The sequence below is a fragment of the Dipteris shenzhenensis genome, chromosome 19 (genome assembly GCF_047967505.1).
Source record: "Dipteris shenzhenensis isolate YYH24624 ecotype China chromosome 19, Dip_SZ_1.0, whole genome shotgun sequence".
NCBI lineage: Eukaryota > Viridiplantae > Streptophyta > Polypodiopsida > Gleicheniales > Dipteridaceae > Dipteris > Dipteris shenzhenensis.
In genome coordinates, this window is record NC_141614.1 from 44,365,009 (window position 1) to 44,387,306 (window position 22,298).

The following is a 22,298-nucleotide window of genomic DNA, read 5'->3' on the forward strand; positions in this document are numbered from 1 at the left end:
AGTAATGTAGCATGCACTGCTGAAAATACAATGGACCTCCATACTGCACCAATAGTACGTAATGAGCATGAACGTACTCCAGTAGTATGTACAACTACTCAAATGGATGCAACCAGGGATGCTACTCGTTTAAGAGCCCGGAGGCATGTTGTTCACGACAGGGCTGTGATTTTGGGTGTAGGGGGGAGCCTCTCTATCTTGCATACTTTTCCATTAAGGGAAAATGTAGAGCATCCATCTTTGTATCCACTGGTCTTCAATGCTCCTTCTGTTCATGCACTCGGATCCATGGATCATACATGCAGCTTTTGCCAGGCTCAACTGTGGAAACAAGAGACGCGAATGCATATGCATCAAGTTGTGGGCAAGCACTGTTGTAAAGTTGGTCGTGTGTCATTGTTGCCGTTAGAAGAACCACCAGAGATTTTGAGAGTTCTACTGCATGGACATGATGCTAGAAGCAGACTGTTTAAGAAAAACATTAGGGCTTATAATAGTGCCATGGCATTTGTTTCATTGGGAGCCCATGTTGATCAAATGTTCCGTGGGAATGGGGGTATACAAAACTTTCGAGTCATGGTAGTGTATATCATTAGGTTGGAAATTTGTTGCCTGATGAGGCTAGGCAAGAGATGCCACGTTTTGCACAGTTGTATGTGTATGACACTGATCATGAACTAGAACACCGTTTACATGGGATGCCTAGTTTGGATCCAGGCATTTTGGAGTTGTTGCAGAGGATGATGCACGAGTGCAATCCATATGCCAGTGCATTGATGGCTATTGGGCAAGTGCTAAGAACAAATCCACATACAAACCTAAGGATGGTTATTTGTGAGAGCCGCTCCACCTCAAGGCAGTACTTGGCTCCTATGGCTAGCGAGGTTGCTGCAATCATGCCAGGACAAGGGGATGACTTCGATATTGGAAATCGGGACATTCAGATTTTTAGCCGCAATGGGTTTGTGCGTAGAATATCTAATTTGCACCGATCATACATGCCTCTCATGTATGTTCTTTTGTTCCATCGGGGGGAAGATGGTTGGCACCCATATATCCCATATAGTGATGTTCCTAATCACACACCATTGCACGAGATACATGGACAGAGTTGTGTCACCCAGACACAATACTACGCATATCTTTTGCAAGTGAGATATGATACAAATGCATGTCTTTTGCATGGGGGTAGATTGCTGCAGCAATACATGGTTGATGCCTACAGTAGCATGGAAGAGTCCAGGTTGGTGTGGATATGAAACAACCAAGCTTCCCTACACGCTGAAGTCTATCAAGGGTTGATGGACATGGTGAATACAGCTAATGGGACATGTACTGTGCTTAGCAATGCTGCAGGGCGTAGGGTGGTGTTGCCTTCTTCTTTTACAAGAGGACCTCGGTATATGTGCCAGCTATACCAAGATGCTATGGCAATTGTCAGAAAAAGGGGCAAACCGGATTTATTCATAACATTCACATGTAATCCCAAATGGCCTGAAATATCTATAGCATTGTTGCTAGGGCAAACTGCACAAGACCGTCCAGATTTGACAGCCCGTGTGTTTTTCCAAAAGCATAAGGACATGATGCAGTCAATTACAAAACATAATTTGTTTGGGAAGGTGGCTGGATATGTGAGTGTCATAGAGTTTCAAAAGAGAGGCCTGCCACACTCACACATATTGTTGATATCAGAAAGTGGTTTCAAACCCGTGGAGATCGGTCACTATGACCGATTAGTGTGTGCGGAGTTGCCAGATAAGGCTATGTTCCCAGAGTTGCATGATATTATTGGGCAATGTAATGTCCATGGTCCGTGTGGTGCACTAAATCCATCTGTAGCTTGCATGGTTGATGGAAAATGCATTCGTCATTATCCACGTGGATTCTCATAGACGACTATTGTTGGCAACAATGGCTATCCAGTTTACATGCATCGTGATGATGGTAGAAAGATACAAGTGAAAGGGGGTGTGATTGATAATCGTTGGATTGTGCCATTTAATCCTTTCCTCTCCATGAAGTACAAGGCACACATAAATGTTGAAATATGCTCCACAATCACTACAGTTAAGTATTTGTATAAATATGTGTACAAAGGTCATGACAGAGCCATTATCAAGATGCAGCTAAATAATGCAGGAGAGCAAGGGCATTTGCACAACATAGTTGACGGTGACATTGATGAGATTAGTAGTTACTTAGATGCACATTACGTGTCAGCATCAGAAGCATGTTGGCGGATTTATGAGTATGCCACGCACGATGAAAAACCCGATGTGCAAAGATTGCAGGTTCATCTTCCGATGCGCAATAACGTCATCTTTCGAGATGATGATGATTTGCAAAATGTTGTAGGCAGGGAACAAAATCAAAAGACCACCCTCACAGAATGGTTCACTTATAATCAGTTGCAATATGACGCAAGCAACTTGCTGTATGGTGACTTGCCAGACAAGTTGGTTTGGAACAAAACCAGTAAGCAGTGGACTAGAAGACAAAAGGGGAATACCATAGGTCGGATGTACAATATTTCCCCCTCAGCTGGTGAGCTCTACTTCATGCGTATGCTTCTTAATGTGTGCATGGGATGCAAGTCCTTTGATGACCTACGTACTTTTGACAGCCAAGTGTACCCTACTTTCAAGGCAGCATGCATAGCACGGGGATTGTTGGAGAGTGATGATGAATGGTTTGTGTGTATGCAAGAGGCTATGTTTTATCAAAATAGTGCACAACTGAGACACCTATTTGTCACAATATTGGTTTTTTGTGAGCCAACATCTCCTCAACTTTTGTGGGAAAAATTTTCCCTTGAGCTTTTGGATGATTTTTTTAATATGTTGGAATCAAGTATGGGGAATTTAATTGGTCGTCATGAACTAGCAATAAAGAAGGCTGTATTGCACTTGGAGCACATTCTTCAACAACATGGGTGAACGTTGGCTGAGTTTGACAGAATGCCTGTTGTAGATAGAACATCTTTGTCAGAAGCTAGAAATGTCTTATTACAAAAAGAAAGAATGTTTGATTGTGTGAAAGAAGCACAGACTGCCCAGCAAATGGAAATGTCCTTGAATCACTGTCAACGTGCTACATTCGATCGGATTTTGGCAAGGGTCTATGGAGATGGTGGTGAGGTCTTTTTTCTCGATGGTATAGGAGGGTCTGGAAAGACCTTTCTCTACAATTGCTTGCTCTCTCGATTGCATGGGGAGGGGCTCATCGCTTTGGCATGTGCATCTTCTGGGATTGCTGCATTGCTACTAGCCAATGGATGCACAGCACACTCACGATTCAAGATACCATTGGAGCTGGATGGTACTAGCAGTTGCAATATTAAGGTTAATAGTCAACTCGCAGATGTTTTGAAGATGGCTAGGCTGATAATATGGGATGAGGCACCCATGACTCATCGGTTTGCTTTCGAGGCACTAGACAGAACTTTGCGAGATATCATGTCCAATGAGCAACTTTTTGGTGGGAAGGTGGTATTGTTGGGGGGGAATTTTAGGCAAGTCTTGCCAGTTCTTCCAAAGGCAGGACAAGAGGACATTGTCAATGCTACCTTATGCCACTCAAGGATTTGGGGTCGCACTACAGTATTGAAGTTGACGCAGAATATGTGGGTCCTTCGGAATGGTGATAATTGTGCTAAGCAAGAGTTCATGCAATGGGTTCTGGACATTGGCAATGGGATAAATAGATGTACAAAAGAAGATACTGTTGTGATTCCATCGCATATGCTTTTAGAGACAAAGTCCATGGAAGGCCTCATTAGATGGGTGTATCGAGGGCTTGCAACTGTTTTGGACTATGCACCATACTTTCGAGAGCGCGCTATTCTTGCACCTCAAAACATCGAGGTTGATGCAATTAATGCTACGGCATTGAAGGCAATGCCCGGTGAGGAAAGGGAGTACCTAAGTGCAGACTCAGTGGACAACTTAGGGGGAGATTCCTTTTTGTTTGCAGTCGAGTATTTGAACAGTCTTGATCTTGGTGGTGGATATCCCCCGCATCGATTGGTTTTGAAAAGGAATGCTCCTATAATTTTGTTGCGTAATTTGAATCCTCGCCAGGGTTTGTGCAATGGGACACGGTTGATATGCAAAGAGTTTCACACAAAAGTGTTAGAAGCTGAAATCATTACTGGTAACAATGCTGGTGATAGAACGTTTATTCCAAGGATAACATTCATTCCGACCAACCTTAAACTTCCATTCAACATGAGGAGACGGCAATTTCCTATCCGATTGGCATTTGGCATGACAATCAATAAGTCACAGGGCCAAACATTGTCAGTTTTGGGGCTGTACTTGGCGACACCGGTATTCAGTCATGGCCAATTATATGTGGCATTTTCACGTATCCGAGCATCAAACGCTGTTAAGGTTTTCATTTCGCAGAGTGCGCCTGATGCTAGGGGCGAGGAGATGGATAATACTTCTACCACAATGTGTACAAGGAAGTTTTGCAATTGGCAACAGCAAGAGCCTAGGAGTATGACATTGCTCTTTCAAGCCCTCCTCAGACTTTCTTGGGTGGAAAATCTTCATTTCGGTAATCTTTGTATAGCTTTTTTTAAGTTCTTTCAATATTCCAACTATCATAGGACTTTGGGAATGTTGGCTATTTATACAAAGATGAAGTGAGACGTAATATTTCATGACTTTGTCCTTGATAATGTTTGGATTTCATTTTTCATTTGAGTTATGGGTTTGCAATACACTACAGGCTATTTTCTCTTCAAAGCCTATTGTTTTTTTCCAGTATATGTAGATTGACACGTGCATTCTTTTTTTGCAATGTGATAGGATGTCTAGGTAGTTCACGTTTGTCACCGAAACAAGAGCACAGGTGCAAGGTACATAGTTGCTTGACAACCACGTTTTATGTTGACACGTTTAATAGTATAGTCACTCACTTTTAGAAAATTGTAGATCCTGCGGGCTGGGGATCTCTGGAGAGTGCACAACTGTTGTTGGATTTGCTTGAGCTGGAGAGCTACCTTGGGTAAGAACTGTGTGCATTGTTTAATGCTTTATTTTTGTTAAAACAAAAGCTTTTTTGGATTACATTTGAGTGGGAAAACATGCTATTGTTTGTCTTTTAGGACTACTGTTCCTGATTCAAGGTTTCTAATGAATCTCCACGTCCACAATCCTTTGGATGGACGAGTCCATTTGGGATATTACACTGTCCTGGCTTGCCGGCTTCATAGGGATGATGGACCACAAACCATCACTGTTCATTGGCTGGGATACTATGAATGTGTGTGGACACAAATTTTCTATCGAGGGCAAAATGGGGACTACACGTACCTTTGTCAGCATTGTTGATAGCCCTTTGCGTCTGAGTAAGTACTCTAAAGAATGAGTTGGGTTTTACCAACATACATGTATAAAAGTTTTATGGCTCAATAATTATAGTTTCTAAATTATCTTTCTATGTGATGCTGGTCCAGATACGATTGATGGTACTCCGTTGTATGTTTGTAGCCGTGGTGGACGTGGCGGACGTGGTGGACGTAGACTGAATGGCCATCGCAGGCTTTTCCCTGCAGTACATGGCCGCAAACTTTTCCCTTAGGGATGTTTGTGTGTGTATTGTAGATTTTGTATGTTCAGTTATGACTTTATTTTGCGGCTGTGTATTTGGATATATCAATCAGTTCTTTGATGTAGCTATTGCATGTTCAGACATGTGACTGCACTTTTGGATGTGATATTTTTTGAAGTACTCTGTCATAGAGATTTTTTTTTTTGGACATGGCGGATGTGGAGTACATGGCCGGCACAGGCTTTTCCCTATAGTACATGGCCGCAGACTTTTCCCTTTAGGGATGTTTGTGTGTCTATTGTACATTTTGTATGTTCAGTTATCACTTTGTATGCAGATGTGTATTTGGACATATCAATGAGTTCTCTGGTTTCACTTTCGGATGCAATATTTTAAAGTACTATGTCGTAGACATTTTTTTTGGTTAGAATATGTTGCTGGTTTCAGAAATTTTAGCATCTTGAGACCCGGCGGAGCGGGTCACTAGCCCGTCGTAGACGGGTCAGGTTACTTGAAAAAGTTTCACACGAAAGTGTTAGAAGCTGAAATCATTATTGGTACCAATGCTGGTGATAGAACGTTTATTCGAAGGATAACATTCATTCTGACCAACCTTAAACTTCCATTCGACATGAGGAGATGACAGGAGCGCAGGTGCAAGGTACATAGTTGCTTGACAACCACGTTTTATGTTGACATGTTTAATAGTATAGTCACTCACTTTTAGAAAATTGCAGATCCTATGGGCTGGGGATCTCTGGAGAGCGCGCAACTGTTGTTGGATTTGCTTGAGCTGGAGAGCTACCTTGGGTAAGAATCGTGTACATTGTTTGTTGCTTTATTTTTTTGTTAAAATAAAAGGTTTTTTTTCGATTATATGTGAGTGGGAAAACATGCTATTGTTTGTCTTTTAGGACTGTTTGTGATTCAAGGTTTTTCATGAATCTCCACATCCACAATCCTTTGGATGGACGAGTCCATTTGGGATATTACGCTGTCCTGGCTTGCTGGCTTCATAGGGATGATGGACCACAGACCATCACTGTTCGCTGGCTAGGATACGAAAGAATGTGTGGGGACACGAATTTTCTATCGAGGGCAAAATGGGGACTACACGTACACCTATGTGAGCATTGTTGACAGCCCTTTGCGTCTGAGTAAGTACTCTAAAGAATGAGTTGGGTTTTACCAACATACATGTATAAAAGTTTTATGGCTCAATAATTATAGTTCCTCAATTATCTTTCTATGTGATGCTGGTCTAGATACGATTGCTCGTACTCCGTTGTATGTTCGTAGCCGTGGTGGACGCGGCGGATGTGGTGGACATGGAGTGAATGGCTGTCGCAAGCTTTTCCGTGCAGTACATGGCCGCAGACTTTTCCCTTAGGGATGTTTGTGTGTCTATTGTAGATTTTGTATGTTCAGTTATGACTTTATTTGTGGCTGTGTATTTGGATATATCAATCAGTTCTTTGATGTAGCTATTGCATGTTCAAACATGTGACTGCACTTTTGGATGTGATATTTTGAAGTACTCTATCATACAGAATTTTTTTTTGGACATGGCGGATGTGGAGTACATGGCTGACGCAAGCTTTTCCCTATAGTACATGGCCGCAGACTTTTCTCTTTAGGGATGTTTGTGTCTATTGTAGATTTTGTATGTTTAGTTATGACGTTGTATGCGGATGTGTATTTGGACATATCAATGAGTTCTTTGATTTCACTTTCGGATGTAATATTTTGAAGTACTATGTCGTAGACATTTTTTTTGGTTAGAATATGTTGCTGGTTTCAGACATTTTAGCATCTTGAGACCTGGCGGAGCGGGTCGCTAGCCCGTCGTAGACGGGTCAGGTTACTCGTCTTTGATAAAGAGTCATTGATCTCCCCGTCCTTGCACACCACAACCACCCTGCATCAGCACCACCTGTGAATCCTCTTCTTCTATCGGCACCACAACAAAAAGACTAAATCGAACAAGATGAAAATGCAACTAAATCTATGACTACTATATCATGGCGGGATCCTCCCAACCTTGCGCCTCCAATTATCCCATCACTGGCACTAAACCTGCAAGTTCCTCTACCTCCACCTGCACCTCCTGTTGGCTAGACCTAGTGATCCACACACACCTACATCGCATCCCTCCCGCACCATGGTTGTGCATCGTCGAACAAAGTCACACCCTGAGCCCTCATGCTCACTACTCCGCTCGTACGATCCCGCAATTGAATGGTTGCATGCATGTAGCCAAAGCTATAGCTCAATCCATAGGCATAGCGCTCATGATCGACATGTGTCCACATCTGATTGCCCCCCATGGTGACCCTGCGGCTCCACCAGCCCTCTGCACGACACGTCTACTACTTCAATACACACACATGCACTAAGTTCTCCAATCCGTGTCAACCACATGTCACCAATTGATTCGCCCAAATCCAATACACAACTGACACTAAACCCCATGCTTTCACCTTTGACCATGCCTTCCTCCTAAATCCACCGAAAATTTGCCCCCTTTACCACAAAATACCCCTTTGCCACAAGAAACCCATACAATCTTAGGCCTTCTCAATGACCCCTTTAATCAAACTCCTTGAACTCGAACCCTCTCTTATTTATACTATACTACTAAGCGCCTTGATGCTCTCTTTGCGCACCACCATTATGCCTCTGAATATGTTTATTCGGCTATCTGTGAGTCGCCCACAGTGCATATTCCAACTGATCCCATATCAATTCCACAAGCACTCTTAGGAATCAAGTCTAATTCTTGGCGGGCAGCAATGCAAGGTGAGATTTCTTCACTCAAAGCAAATCAAACCTGGAAACTTGTGCAACTTCCTCTTGACTACCACCCTATTAGTTGTAAATGGATTTTATGACGAAAGCTACGTCCTGATCGCTCTATTGCACGTTATGAATCTCATCTCATAGCTCGTGGTTTCACTCAAATCTCTAGTATTGATTACCAAGAGACTTTTTCACTTGTCCTGCAAATGGAATCCTTTCGCATATTACTTGCACTTGCCACTACTCTCGATCTCAAAATGCACCATCTCGACATACAAACGGCTTTCCTACATGGCACTCTTCTTGAAGAACTCTATATGGAACAATCGCCCTACTTCATGGACTCAGCACACCCAAATTACATCTGCCGACTATGGTTCCAACGTTTCAACAACTTTATGCTTCAAACCGGGTATTATCGCCTCCTAATTGAACCTAATTAAACATTATGTTGATGGGATGATAATTGGTAATTGCGCCCTATTGTGAACTTGGGTACCTCACTATTGCACGTCATTCAAGGGTCCATTGGTATTTTTTTCTTATTATTTTAAATTTCCATTAGGATCCCAAATATGTTTTAAAAGAAGGAAATACAAAAGTATAAAATGTAAATTGATCCATGCACAAAACAAATGGGATTTATCCACCATATAACACATCTCACATTGTTTGACATTTATAAATGAGGTGTCCATGCAATACTACAAAACATATCTAGCTTTCTCTATTTCCATAAAAAAGCAAAGCAATTGACTAATTGAACCTTTTTTGTTTATTTATTTCTATCTTGTTTTAAGGATGCAACTCTCTCGTACCTTGTTTTGTTAAGATATTCCATTGGACTTTGTACAATTGCAAGAAATTTGCATTCATAATTGTAGGATAATTGCATTCACATAGCTAGCTCATCAATATAACTCTTATTTAATACTGTTGAGCTCGATTTCCCATGTAATCATATATACTTTGATTGATTGGGAGGCTTTGAGTGCTTGTTTCTATACATACTCCTCCAATTAAGTCCTATTTTTGTCAAAAAATTTCCCTAATAGATAAGACATTATTGCCCATTTCCTATACACATACGTTTATATGGGTGTAGATGAATGAAAGAACACCCGCTTATAATGAAGCAAGATCTATATCTTCCTTTTATTGTGGTGGATCTTCTTCATACAGAATCCTTTAGAATACATAAGTGGGAATTCTACTTTGGGGATCTAGAGCATTTTGAATCTATCAAACCCTTTTACCCCTCCACTCATTATCCTCAATTAGTTTGTAGGCCCACTACTTTTATCAAAGAATATTAACATGGCCCCTGTGGTGCAAGGATGATCACAAATCAAGGGATAGTCCAGTTACCATTTCCCCAAAACTAATGAGAAAGAGACCTATTACATAAAAGACAAAAACATTGTCACTTTAAGTGGAAGCCTTAATCTAACATATCCACAAAGATCCCCTTTCTTTCTCCCTAATGGCATAACATACTACCAATCTTTTAGATTAAGTCCCAATGACAAAAGACAACAACAAATGCCTTACTTCCCATGAACCTCTTCATCATTTTTTCCCTATAGTAGAATTAAATTTTCTTCTTTTTTCATGAACACTTGCAAAATCGTTACCCTCATCCCTTATATTTACTAATCTCGGCACTTAGGTTGAACTTCAATATTCCCTAGAGAATTTATATGTTGGACGTAATCGTCCAACATAGTTTCAGCTTTTAGAAATCAAGGTCTTGTCCCCTTATCATGTTGAATTATAAAATAGTGGATTCAACACTTTGGACCCTACCCACTTTTTAAAATATAAAATACTATTCTAGCAAAATTGGTCACCTAATCGTAGTTATATGTCTTCTTTGTCTTGACCAAGGACCATAATTATGGTTGTTTTGATATAGGGGTGTTCTCTTATGTTGTTTATCTCTATGGTGCTATTTTTCTCTACAATTTTATTCTATCAAGTGTCTTGAATTGAACATTTTTGGGTCCAATAATCTACTACTATTGTTTCTATGTAATTGCTCAATGTCGCACTTTTGTTGCTAGTGTGTCCCTTACTACATTCCACTATGTAATTTATTGCTACTATTGTTGTTATTTGATTGCTCTTGCTCTTTCATTGTTATTATGTCCCTCCCTTATTAGTATTGTTCTATTCCATTGTGAAATTTAGCACAATGCTTGTAGTAAAATCTTCAAACTTTCTTAAACTAGAGATTCCTCTCCTCCTCCCCCATCCTTCAACATGCCTCACCTAAATCGTTAACTCTTATGGTCATTTTCATGAAAAATCATGAGAATGCACTTGCAACCAAAGATGACAATGCTTTAATAAAATTTCAATAAATGAGAATACACACAAGTTAAAAAATAAGCTTACACAAAAACTATTTCCTCGAACGATGCTAAGAATCTCAATTTGTAAATCAAGCATTTAACTTATACAACACGAGTGACTCGTGAATTTTAAAGTCTGTCTAGTTTCAAAGATAGCAAGGGCCTTAGCACATGAACTGGTTGAGGAGGATTGGGATGGGTTTGCACTTGCCATTGTATTCCCACTTGCACTAGCTACTTTAGGGTGGGAATAGAAATACAAAAATATAAACCACATTCCCTTATAAGGGCCTCTAGACATTGTGGTAAATTCTAGGTTAATGAGAAAAGGTGGAAATTTCTATTGAAATTTGGTAAGATTGGAATCGAATTTTGTAACTAGAAATTGGATAGCAATGATCCTAAGAACACATTCCCATGAGGAGACAAATGGCTAAATCCTCTCCACGCAATAGCTTTAGTTGCCTCAAACTTTCACTCAAAGGGCTACTCAGTCCCATAGCATCATGTTGTCACGTACATTGTTAATATGGAGACTTGTGAAACGTTGTTGGGCCTCGCTTCACCCTATCTCACTTGATCTAGAGGCTAATAGAACGCACCTCTAGGACTGCTCAATACAAGCACAAAGAAGCCTAATTTGCAAACTAGGTTCTAACCTTGCCGAATATTGTTAGGGTAAAGGGTAGTGGAAGGCCCCTGGGGCGCCAACTCCCTTTAGTAAGAAAACCTATCAAAATCTTGAGTATGAGATGAATTTTAAAATATGCCATGAGTGGAAATTATTCAAATTAACATGGTTGTGTTCTACACTAAAAGAGCTTCAAATATGTTTTTACACCTTGAAATTTGGGTAACACATGAAAAAGTTACATTGATTTGAAAGGAGATGGGTTTTCATATTTTAGTGTATTTTTTGTTTTGCCCCCCCCATCCAAAAGACCCCCCCCCTTGGGCCTCATATTATGAAAAATAGGTACAAATCTTAAAATCTTGCATATTTTTTAAGGTATAGACCTTATATTTTGTGGGAGGGGGGACATGAAAATTTCATATTTTTCCCTTGCAAATTTGAAATTTTTAAAGGAAATCTATGCATATTATATATGTACCTTGCCCCCCCATGCCTTGAATTTTGGATGAAGGTAGTAACATATTACACATTGAGTTGGCGCCCCGGGGAAGGCCAACCAACATGTTGGCCTTCATAACATGTCTTAAAGGGCCGATGAAGTATTCAGGGGCTTGATTGGGGTTCTTAGCTAGTCATATGTATGTATGTACCCAAATGGTTGACTATCTCATGTGTTGATGGGCGTTTGATGAGCTCTCATCAACATGCACTTGTCGCTCTTTAGGTTTAGGGGCGGTAGATTGTGCCACTAGGGGAATTTGTTAGGAACATGGGATTCTCAGGATGAGTTCTCCAAAATTTGGCAATGGATTGTTAGGTTGGGAGATAAAATTATGAGGATTTTGAGTACATTGACCAATGATTTGAATTATTGAGGATTTTGAGTGGGTTTCTTAACTCTTGTGTAATCCTCAATTCTGGAGGACCACAAGGAGATGTGGACTTAACATCTAGAATGTTTAAGCATTTCAACAATGCCATGTGAGGAAAGTTGAGTTTGTCATATAAGCCATTTTTTATTTTTTGTAATAGTTAGAATCCCCTACCATTTCCCTCAAAAGAACTTTCGATCTATTTATTTGTTTATCTCTTGTTTATATGTATGCATAAGTATGCCATGTACCTATTTATCTATATGGATGTATATATGCTTCATAATAATTTTGAAAGATTGACATTGGGGACCTCTCCTTGGTCTAGATATTATTTTAGGAGCTATCACAAACATTTGTTGGGTTGTGGGTATGACATGTTATTTTAGACCTACCAACCTATGCAAAAGTTGTACTAGATGGTAATGGGCATGAAAGGTTGAGGTGGAGCTCACAGAAGGAGCACCACTTGCCATGTCCCTCAACAAATAGTCTCATGACTATAGTCGCTCTGCTTTCATGGGGAAGGGGGGAGTGCTTTGACTTCCCTTTTGCTTTCTAGTACTAGAGCCACTCCATGCACATCCATTTGAGTGCAACTGGTCTGTGCAATTGTGAATTGGTATGTGCATTTGTGAATAAGACAGAGGGCTATAGTGACCTTATTTGGTGCATCTATTTGCTTCATGTATGTGAATCACCAATTTGATTGAGCAGATCATCAATTACTCATGTATTGTATCTGCTTGGAGATGCTCTACCTAGTTCTACTTGCAATAAACCTGATTGTCGCATGTTGTAGTTGCACTAGTTGACTTACTATACTATCTCGATTATGATGTGGGGCTCTAGAGGATGCATTATTGCCTTAGCATGTTTGCAAAGTGTGGCCCTCACTTGCGCGTTAGAGGTCACATGTGTAGTTCCTCTTATCCTAGCTTAAATGTGACTTCAAGATCACTCTTATCTTAGCTTAGATGCATGCAAATTCCCCCTTGGGAGACAAAAAAGCTAAGCAACTGGTTTTGTGTTTAATGGCAATCAAACTGAATCTTCGAGGAAAAAACAAGCTCAGCGAGTTGGTTTTGTGTTGAATGTAATATTTGAAATTTTAACCGAAAATTGACTAGTAATATAACTAAGAGTGCCTTCCCATGCTGCAATCTTGTGATGTTAAGAGGGCTCCATTTTCCTTCTGAATATGAGGTGTAGAGGTAGGAAAACAATGTGAGAACACCATTCTTAAATCCAAGGGTGGTGTATCTATACTATGGTGTTCTCTCTCTAGAACTTGACACTTTCTCTCTATATGTGTCATCTTAAGAAAGCTCCCAAAAATAAGGTTTTTAAAAAACGAAGAATTGCAAGGTGTTTGGCAACAAGGAGGAGAGGTGAATGAACACATACTTTCCATGTGGAAACTAGAGTGGAGAAGGCAGCTTCGTGTGCTTGCCATATGGTTGTGCATCACCCACTAGAATTTGAATTATTTAGTGCACCTAGGAGTGACTTCCATCACACTTAAGAGCATTAACAAGAAAAGTAGTAATTCTCTCCTTTGGAACTTAAAGTATAATGTAAAACATCAGTGTACATCTTTCAACACTCGCCAAGAACTCCACTTGCCACTAGGTACAATCATGTTGTGCTACAACAATGTGCGGGTCCCCTACTAGTTTCCCCACTAAGGGAATCTATACTATATATAATTGGTGTTGTTCTCTCTCTCTCTCTCTCTCTCTCTCTCTCTCTCTCTCTCTCTCTCTGTGTGTCTCCCCCTCCCTCCCTCCCTCCCTCCCTCCCTCCCTCTCTCTCTCTCCCTCTCTCTCTCTCTCTCTGTGCACGTGTCACCTTCACAAGCTCTCCAAAATGAGGTTTAAACAAAAAGAAGAAACAAAGCAAGAAGTGGCAAGAACCCTCTCCAACGTCCCCCCAACGCTTCCACCCGCACCCACCACTCCTGCTTATTTTTTAATTCTGGAGAAGCTTCTGAGAAATCTGGAGAAGACGCACTGGTGGCACAAGTATGTGCAATGCACATAGGTTTGCTTCTACTTCTAGGTTCTTTGCTCCCAAGAATGAGGTGCAATCAATCATGTTGTGCCGCAGTCAGCAACGCTTGGGTCCTTTCATGGTGGCCTTGGAAAACTATGAAATTCTAAGCGCAATTATGGAAAATACATTAAAAGCGCCTCCTCGTGCTAGCTATTGGAGAGACACCATGGAGATTGAGGGCTGGCTCAGCCTAGTTGCCTAGGAGTCAGATGCCAGAACAGAGTCTAGCATTGGACTATTGGAAGGAAAGATCCTTTGCAAAGCTTTCCAATGCTAGAAAGGGTGAGCAAGTTGTAGGTTCAGGCAGGGGGATTCCATTTCAAGCCACAATTTCATCCTAAAAGCTACAATCTGGAAGCCAGAACACTCGACTCAAAGGCCACCTCCATCTGCACCTCCATCTCGAGCACCAGGTGGGGAGTTGCTCTAAGGGTTAGTGCACACGGCACTACTGGTGCGCGGCTAAACGTGCATTTGGAATTCGTAATATCGTATGCATGAACTAAACCCGCTTCGCATTAAATGGATCTGATGAAGCATTATATGAGGGTGAATGCCACCTGAAGAGCTGTAGGAAGATGCACAACAAGTTTCCATTGGCAAGGGTAGAGCATTCAAAGCCCTTCAACCCACTCTGAAGCCCATAATTCAACAATGGTATCGAATGAACCCAAATTACGCAAAGTAGCGTTGCTCCACGACAAGCCTCTAAACAAGTTTGACCTGCTCGGTGTGAAGTGAGCCTAAGGCTGGTTACACACCAGATCCTGCTTGCCCATCTTCAAACACCACAGCTAATCCATGCTTGCAATTGCGCTGGGCGCAACTCCTTTACACACAGCCAAGCCCCTCTATTTCACATCTGCTCTCTCGGTTGCCAGCTCCTGCCCTTCCTTTCCAATTTCATGGGCAGGGGATCAAGGTTGGCCATCGATTAGCAGGGTGAGCTTCACCCAATCCAAGACAAGCACTCTCCGCAGAGTAAGGCGTTTCCCACCATCGCTTGGAGTCTTTTGCTTCTCTCCACCTCAAAGCAATGATTTTGGGCTTCCATCCTTTGCAAGCAACAATTTTTGGGGTTTCCATCCTCTACATAAGTAGGTAGTTTTGCAATTGCATTCAATTATCTTCTGGTCTGATAAATCCGTACTCTCCTCATGGTTCGTCCTCACAAGTCTGGCGATTGACATCATCCCCTGCCTGTTCGTTGTAATTTTGTTTAACTTATTGTAGACCACTTTACGATGCTTCTCTGATGCTCACTTTTGGTTTGAGACATTGGCAGACGATGTCTGAGACATGATTTGCCCGCTGCCAAAGGTATGTTGCTAGGTGAGAGGAGTACCTTCGCTGGGGTGTATAGCTAGACTGCTCCTCTGGTCTATAGTCCCTTGCAAAAAAAACCTCATCCGAGTCATTCAAGTTGGACTGCTTTCAATGCAGGCAGCTAATATGCAATGCGGGAGATGAGTTGGGTGATGGGCAATGTTGGTAAGGGATTTTCGTTAAAGTGATTGTTGGGGTAAGAGGTGACATGTCCAGTTTTGTGTGTGGAACAAGGCTGCTCTCTGTAGTACACATTTTTTGTAAGCCTCAAAAGTGGACTCCATTACTTTGTGCATCTTTAAAACAACCTTTTCAACATCTTTCGTGGATGCTCGACCCACGCTTGACAGTGACTCGAAATCTGAAGTAGCCATGAAGAGGAGTGGATGGATGTCTATTGTTCATAGCTACAGAGTGCATGGATTTCAAGCCTACAGATGGAAAGAACTTCAAAGGGCTTTACATGACCTGTAGTCTCAACAACGGGCGAGCCTACAAAACATTATGTGATCTCTAGTCACCTATGTTTATAGGCAAATTTAACACACTGATACCTCCTTGAGAATAGATTCAGATTGGGGGGAGGGGAGGGGGTGTCTTTCCCCCCCCCCCTGAGGAGAGGTCGGTGTAGCCATATTTTTATATGGTGATGGGGTTCAACTGCCCACTCTCTTGTAACTCACTATTCCTTAAGTTCTTTGTTTGTCTATGTTGTCCACTTCAATGTGTGGATATGAGTTGATGGGTAACAACACTTATGTTCATGTGATGCTTTGAGATCTGACATGCTATAGGGTTCGTGTCTTATTTGAGCAAAGCAATGTAGTGGTGGAGTATGGATGTTTGGTCTACTATCATGGTTGTGAGTTTGTGACCGAGAGGTGGTCATTTTACTTATCGGGAGGCAAACAAAGCAGCAATGTTGGGTGGTTTTATGAGGACCCTGAATGTACTTGTCCTTGCACTAGAAGGACTACCACAGTAACACGAAGGAAAAGGAAGTAGCTCCTCTTGGACTCTAATCCATTCAAATTTATTTAAAGTGCTTGGCAAATCCCCCTGCGCGTTTCGATGATGACTGAGAGATTGAAGGAGTGTGCAGCAATTGTGAAGTGGAGCAAGATCTATCTAGCCTTGTGTGTAACCTGATGTTGAGAAGGGGGTCGACGGGGAGGGTGGAAGGATAGAGGAGGATGAGCTTGCTCATGTCAAGAAGGCAAAGACAACAAGACTCTGGGAAAGAACGGGGATGCTAACTAGGGAAGTGTGTGTAAAGCAGGTGTGTGCACCCAATTTTTTATTGTTTCAAGTGGTGTGTAATGGGGGGCGCCCATCATAGACCCCGCATCACTCTTTTGGGGTGCCCAGAGAGTGGGCACGAATTGGGCACCCCTTGGCAGTGCGTGGTGGGGAGTGCAACTCACGCTTCGAGTACGCTTTATTTGAAAACTATTCCTATAGGGTGGTGCGCAGCTCAGGATAGCTCCAAGAAACTGCACTTGGAACACCGATTTCAGACTTCGATTGTGATTGTGATGGATTGATGATTGATTTGAGTGACCGGGGTGAGGTTGGACGCATCGACGGAGAGAGACAATATGTAGTTCGGGCCAACTTTCACTGATGAGGTAGTAGCAAAAGCATCTCCAATGGTGAGACTGGAGCTCGCCCAAAATCTCGTATGAGTTAGCTTTGAACAGCCGACTATCTAAAAGATAAGCGACAACACCTCAGAGAAAGAACCTGCAAGAGATCGCTAGAGCGGCGAGAATGACGTCGTTTTAAAGACCAGCGACGCCAAGCTACCCAAACAGCGACCTCCACTTGAAGAAATAAGTAAAATAACTTTCAAAGTCATCTCTCAAGTCATTTCACAAAATGGGTCTAGCATAAAGTCATTTACAAACTTGAGCTAGCGATCTGACAACGCTGGTTACGGTGAAGAAGGAGGAGGAGGAGGAACGCTTTAAGAGACGGCACATAGCAAGAGGAAGTACGATTCTTGCTACGCGCAGAGAGCCGGGTTACTTTTCTCTTGCTGTGAACACTCTTGCTATGAACAGAAGACATCAGTACAGAGAACTCAAAAGAGCCCTAGAGAGACAGAGTGCCATGCATTCCGCAAAGATTTTACTTTTTTTCTTCGTCACCTCGATGATTTCAGCTGCATCTGACTCAGGTTGGTCTTTGTTCACGATCGCGCAACGTGGGTTCTGGGGTTTGTAAATGTGCTAAGAAAAGCAGTTTGCTTGAACTGACAGATACTTCAAACCGTCAAATCGAGTCAGGATACGACGTACACACGATTCTTGTTGGGACGTCGATCGACACATATCCGGCAGAAATAATCGTCCACCCGAGCGAAAACCTTGTCTACGTGCTGGACACTATACGGAGCAACGTTCTCAAATTTAGTTTGCCCTTGAACTCTCAAAGCAAGTGGAAAAATGATGAATTTTGACCTGAAATCTGTTTTACGTAACAATTTAGAGTTCCCTGCTGGTGTGGGTGCTTGGGAAATTCTGCAAAATTTTACTTTTGGGAGAGCTCGAAGGGCACGCTTTCTGGTGTTTGTTGCAGTATGCACTCTGCTAGCACAAATTGGCTACAATCGGATCTCTTTGTCGTGATAATGTTAGTAGCTTATGCTGGCTAAGAATCTTGTGTTTCATGCTCGTACGAGACACATAGACGTCCACTACCATTTCATTCGAGAGAAGATTCTCAGTGGAGACGTAGATTGCAGCATGTGTCTACCAAGGAGCACATTGCAAACATATTCATGAAGGCATTGCCCCGAGAGAAGTTTGATTACTTCCGCCAGTTATGGAAGTACATTGCTTGTGTGGTGTAAGCTCAAGCACTCATCCTCCTTGTGACTTGAGCTTGAGGAGAGTGTTGAGATGCACGGAGACACAAGTCTCTATCCGCCAGCTCATCATTGATAGGTGAAGCATACCGATGACCAATAAGCGGGACATGCAGTTTTATCTTGTCCCGCATTCTCAGCAGGTGTGTTGTTGTCCCTAATGCCTATGTATATAAGGCGCACAAAGTCTATTTTGGAGCTCAATAGAAGAAGAAGAAGAAGAAGGCTCTCTCTGTCGTTCGCAATGTGTATGCTACATGATACCTATCTCTGCACTTTTGTAACATTACATACTCAACCCTTTCTCAGCTCCTTCTCCAACGACCAGTCCTCTCAAAATTCACAATGCCTAACCCCTTATGGGATGTATACACTACCTATTCTGGTCCTTCTACTATCATGAAACGAAGGTGCAATTTTTGCGGCAAAGTGGGGAACAGCTCTATCACCCATGTTTCCAAGCTGGGAGGCGAGGGTGTAGAGCCTTGCCAGTTATCCCCCCAAGATATAGCTGATAAAACATTGTCAGAACACTCCGATCTTGCAAACATAGCAGTAGCATGTGCTCTTGGGGATTCACCCGAGTTAGAGGAGGATATGCTTTCAAATATTTCTCATATCCATGTCCATGTCCATCCCCATCCCCATACCCAACTGAATCCAATCCCCATCCCAAACACCGGTGACCTACCTCCCTTGGCACCCTCGCATTAGGGAGTGCACCCTCCATAACCTACATATCACTCAAGCTTGAAGGAAAGAGTGCATGAAAATGACTCAGATAGAGAAAGAAAGAAAGAAAGTTTATTAAAGTCTTCGGAAGACCGATGGGTCTATGAGACTGTGAAAATCTTGATACAACGAGCTGTGGTAGTGGAGCTACTAAATGAGCATTTATACCAATGCAAAATGCAAAATGCAAAAAATGCAAAAATGCAAAATGGCAGTACTAAGTCCTAAGTACAACATAGTCATGTCGATGGTTGACTATATATCAATCTTAGCATCATCATCAATATCATCATCATCCCCAGCAACAGCAAGATATCAGGATGGATGAGGCAGTGGAGGCATGAAGTCAGCAATAGAGTGCTGTCGGCCACTCAGAGGTGCGGTCCTGGCACGTCTCCTGATCGTAGCTCTACGTCTAACCAGGGCTACTGTGACCCCCGTCGGTCGGGCTCGGACTCTAAACAAGGAGGGGATGTCTCCAAGTGTGATTTATGTGTCGATCCTCTGTCTGAGCTGTCGGGTCACGAGCTCCGGGTCACGGTCATGTCGAGGCCTCGTCTCGTTGGGATCCATGTGATTTAGCTGAAAGAACTCCGTGATAGAGCTCTGAGAGGGATCAACCGAGGAAGAAGTCTGCTCCTGTCTCCGTGCTCGGAGTATCCTCTCGCGGTGTCTAAGTGCCTCATGAATGAAACCTGCCAAACACCGCTAGTCTGGGTAGGAGAGGAAACAGGCTAAAATCCCATAACTATCCCTGAAGAGGTAGTGGAAACGTCCTCGGATTTCATAGTACACAGGACACCTGGAGCATGTCTCAACCTCCTATATGTCACACAGTGTGCATATGCGCCGCTCCCTTGGTAGTCGCTCTGCTCTGTTGCTCTCGATGCGAAGTCTGTGTAAAGAGACTCGGAACTACCCAAGAGAGATCCTTAGTGAGTGGGGTAGGTGAATCTGTGTGTATCCTGGTGGGTCAATGAAACCCTCCGCTGTGATATGTAAGAAGTGATCTCTGTACAAGAGAGATCCTTAGTGAGTGGGGTAGGTGAATCTGTGTGTATCCTGGTGGGTCAATGAAACCCTCCGCTGTGATATGTAAGAAGTGATCTCTGTAGAAGCTAAGCTTCACTGGGAGTTCACTCGGTTCCAACCAGGTCCGAAAAGTGTGTAGCTGTAGTAGATCCTCACGGATAACCTGGTTGACCTCGTGTGATAAGAGGGGAGAGAACGGAGCATCCATGCTATACTTGAAGGGAGGTATTCTATCCATGTGGAGCCCTAGTCGCTCAAACTATCTCTCTGTACGTGCATACCAGCACCTCTAATCTCCTCATATTGCAAGTGCCATAGAAGTGGATAGAGCTATCCATGGTAGCTTGCTACGCCCCGAGGTATAATCCCCATATTCCCTAACTCAGTACATATATGTGATGACTTGAAATGTAGCATCTAGCTGTAAAGGGGGTGACCCAAACTCAGCCTGAATGATCTGGTGAGAAACGGATGACTTACCACGAATCATCCGTGATAACATGAGAACGTGTAGTCGCTCCACACGGGCCCACTCTGTATCCGACGAGTCTGGGTCCCAACAAGGGCTGCCGTACATCCCCGTTGGGTGAGCCAAGGAGTCAAAAAGCATCCCCTTGGTGCGTGGATCCTGAAAGTGCGAGGGGAAGCATTGCCTCTCTAGCCTGGCCAATGAGGCATACCCTCTACTCAAGCGTGCCTGCATCGCGGGTCTCATAGTGAAGCTCGACGGTCCGGAGAAGATAACCCCAAGATAAGTGTATGATGAAACTATCTGAACAGATGATCCCGCAAATGTGAACTGCTCTTGAAGCATGATGGCTCGAGATATATTGAAGATCATGACCTTGGTTTTACCCAAGTTGACCTTCAAATCATGAGACTCACAAAAGGACTATAGTGTGTCTAGGTGTCTCTGAAGCCCCTCTGCTGAGGAAGACAAGAGAGCCACGTCATTTGCATAGAGCAAAATCTGGATCAGCGTGCCCGCAAAAGAGCAACCTACACCCCCCTGTGTCTGCATCACTGTCTCAAGCTCGTCAATGTAGAGGCCAAACAAGGTAGGCGACAAAGGACACCCTTGTTTGACCCCGATGGTACTCATGATCTCGTCTGTCCACCCGGATCCTACCCGAACTTTGCCAGAAACTCTCTCGTAAAGTGCCATGACAGCCCAAATGATCTCCTAGTCATAACCCAAGTCCTGTAGGCGCCGTATGAGGCGGGCTCTCGGGACCGTGTCAAATGCCTTGCGGAAATTCACAAAGCAACAATAAACCCTCTACTTCCGTGACCTCGCCTCCTGGATGATACATCTGAGCGTGAGAATGTGGTCCATGGTTCCATGATCACGTCGGAATCTGGCCTGTCTTGCTGCTCTAAGTCCACGACACTCTGCAAGTTTGCTAACCTCGGAGTCAAGTATTGATGCATAAATCTTGGACATGACATGTCCAATCATAATGGTCCTGTAGTTCTCCGGGCTCATGGGATCCCTTGCCTTGTGGATGGGTGAGATAGTGTTATGGTCCAAGTGTGTGGAAATCCCAAACAAACCGCTTCATTAAAAAGCTTTGCTAAGATCGGGGCTAGGAGGTAATTCCCATATGCAATCAACTCTGTGCATAGCCCCTCATGATCCTTCGCTCGGTCATTATGAAGTTTCATTACGGCATCCTTTACCCCTCCTCTAGTGAAGAGGGTGCAGGATGTGGGACGAGGCATGTGTGAGAGGTTAGGGACTGGCTGATAATTGATTTGGGATGTCATAAAGTGTGCGTTCATAATCAAACCAGATCTGCGTGTCAGTGAGTGGCGGAGGGGACTGTCCTTCTAGAAATCTCCGCCACAAGTCCTTAGAGTTGTTACTAAACAAAATGTTCAGTAGCTCCTCCTCGTTTCGACGAACAAAGTCTAGTTTCTTCCTTCCTACCAGTCTACGGTATTCACGTCGCGTATTTGGTGCGCTTGGAAGACTTTTTTTGGTTTCAAATTTGAGTTGATGGCGTAAGGCCTTACACTCATCATCGTACCAACTATCATAGGGTACAGTTCTAGGGGGTGGT

At 42.9% G+C, this 22,298-nt stretch overlaps 1 protein-coding gene across 1 annotated transcript in view; it reads left to right on the top strand.

Annotated features, from left to right (window-relative positions):
* The first annotated feature begins 17,449 nt into the window (after nt 1–17,449).
* The window catches only part of LOC147890517 (uncharacterized), a 60,390-nt gene continuing 55,541 nt past the window's right edge, over nt 17,450–22,298 (top strand). The window contains exons 1-2 of the mRNA XM_087390309.1: nt 17,450–17,781; nt 17,864–18,037. Of these exons, the coding sequence (XP_087246435.1) occupies nt 17,658–17,781; nt 17,864–18,037 (298 nt within the window). The 5' untranslated portion in view covers nt 17,450–17,657. The remainder of the gene's footprint in view (nt 17,782–17,863; nt 18,038–22,298) is intronic.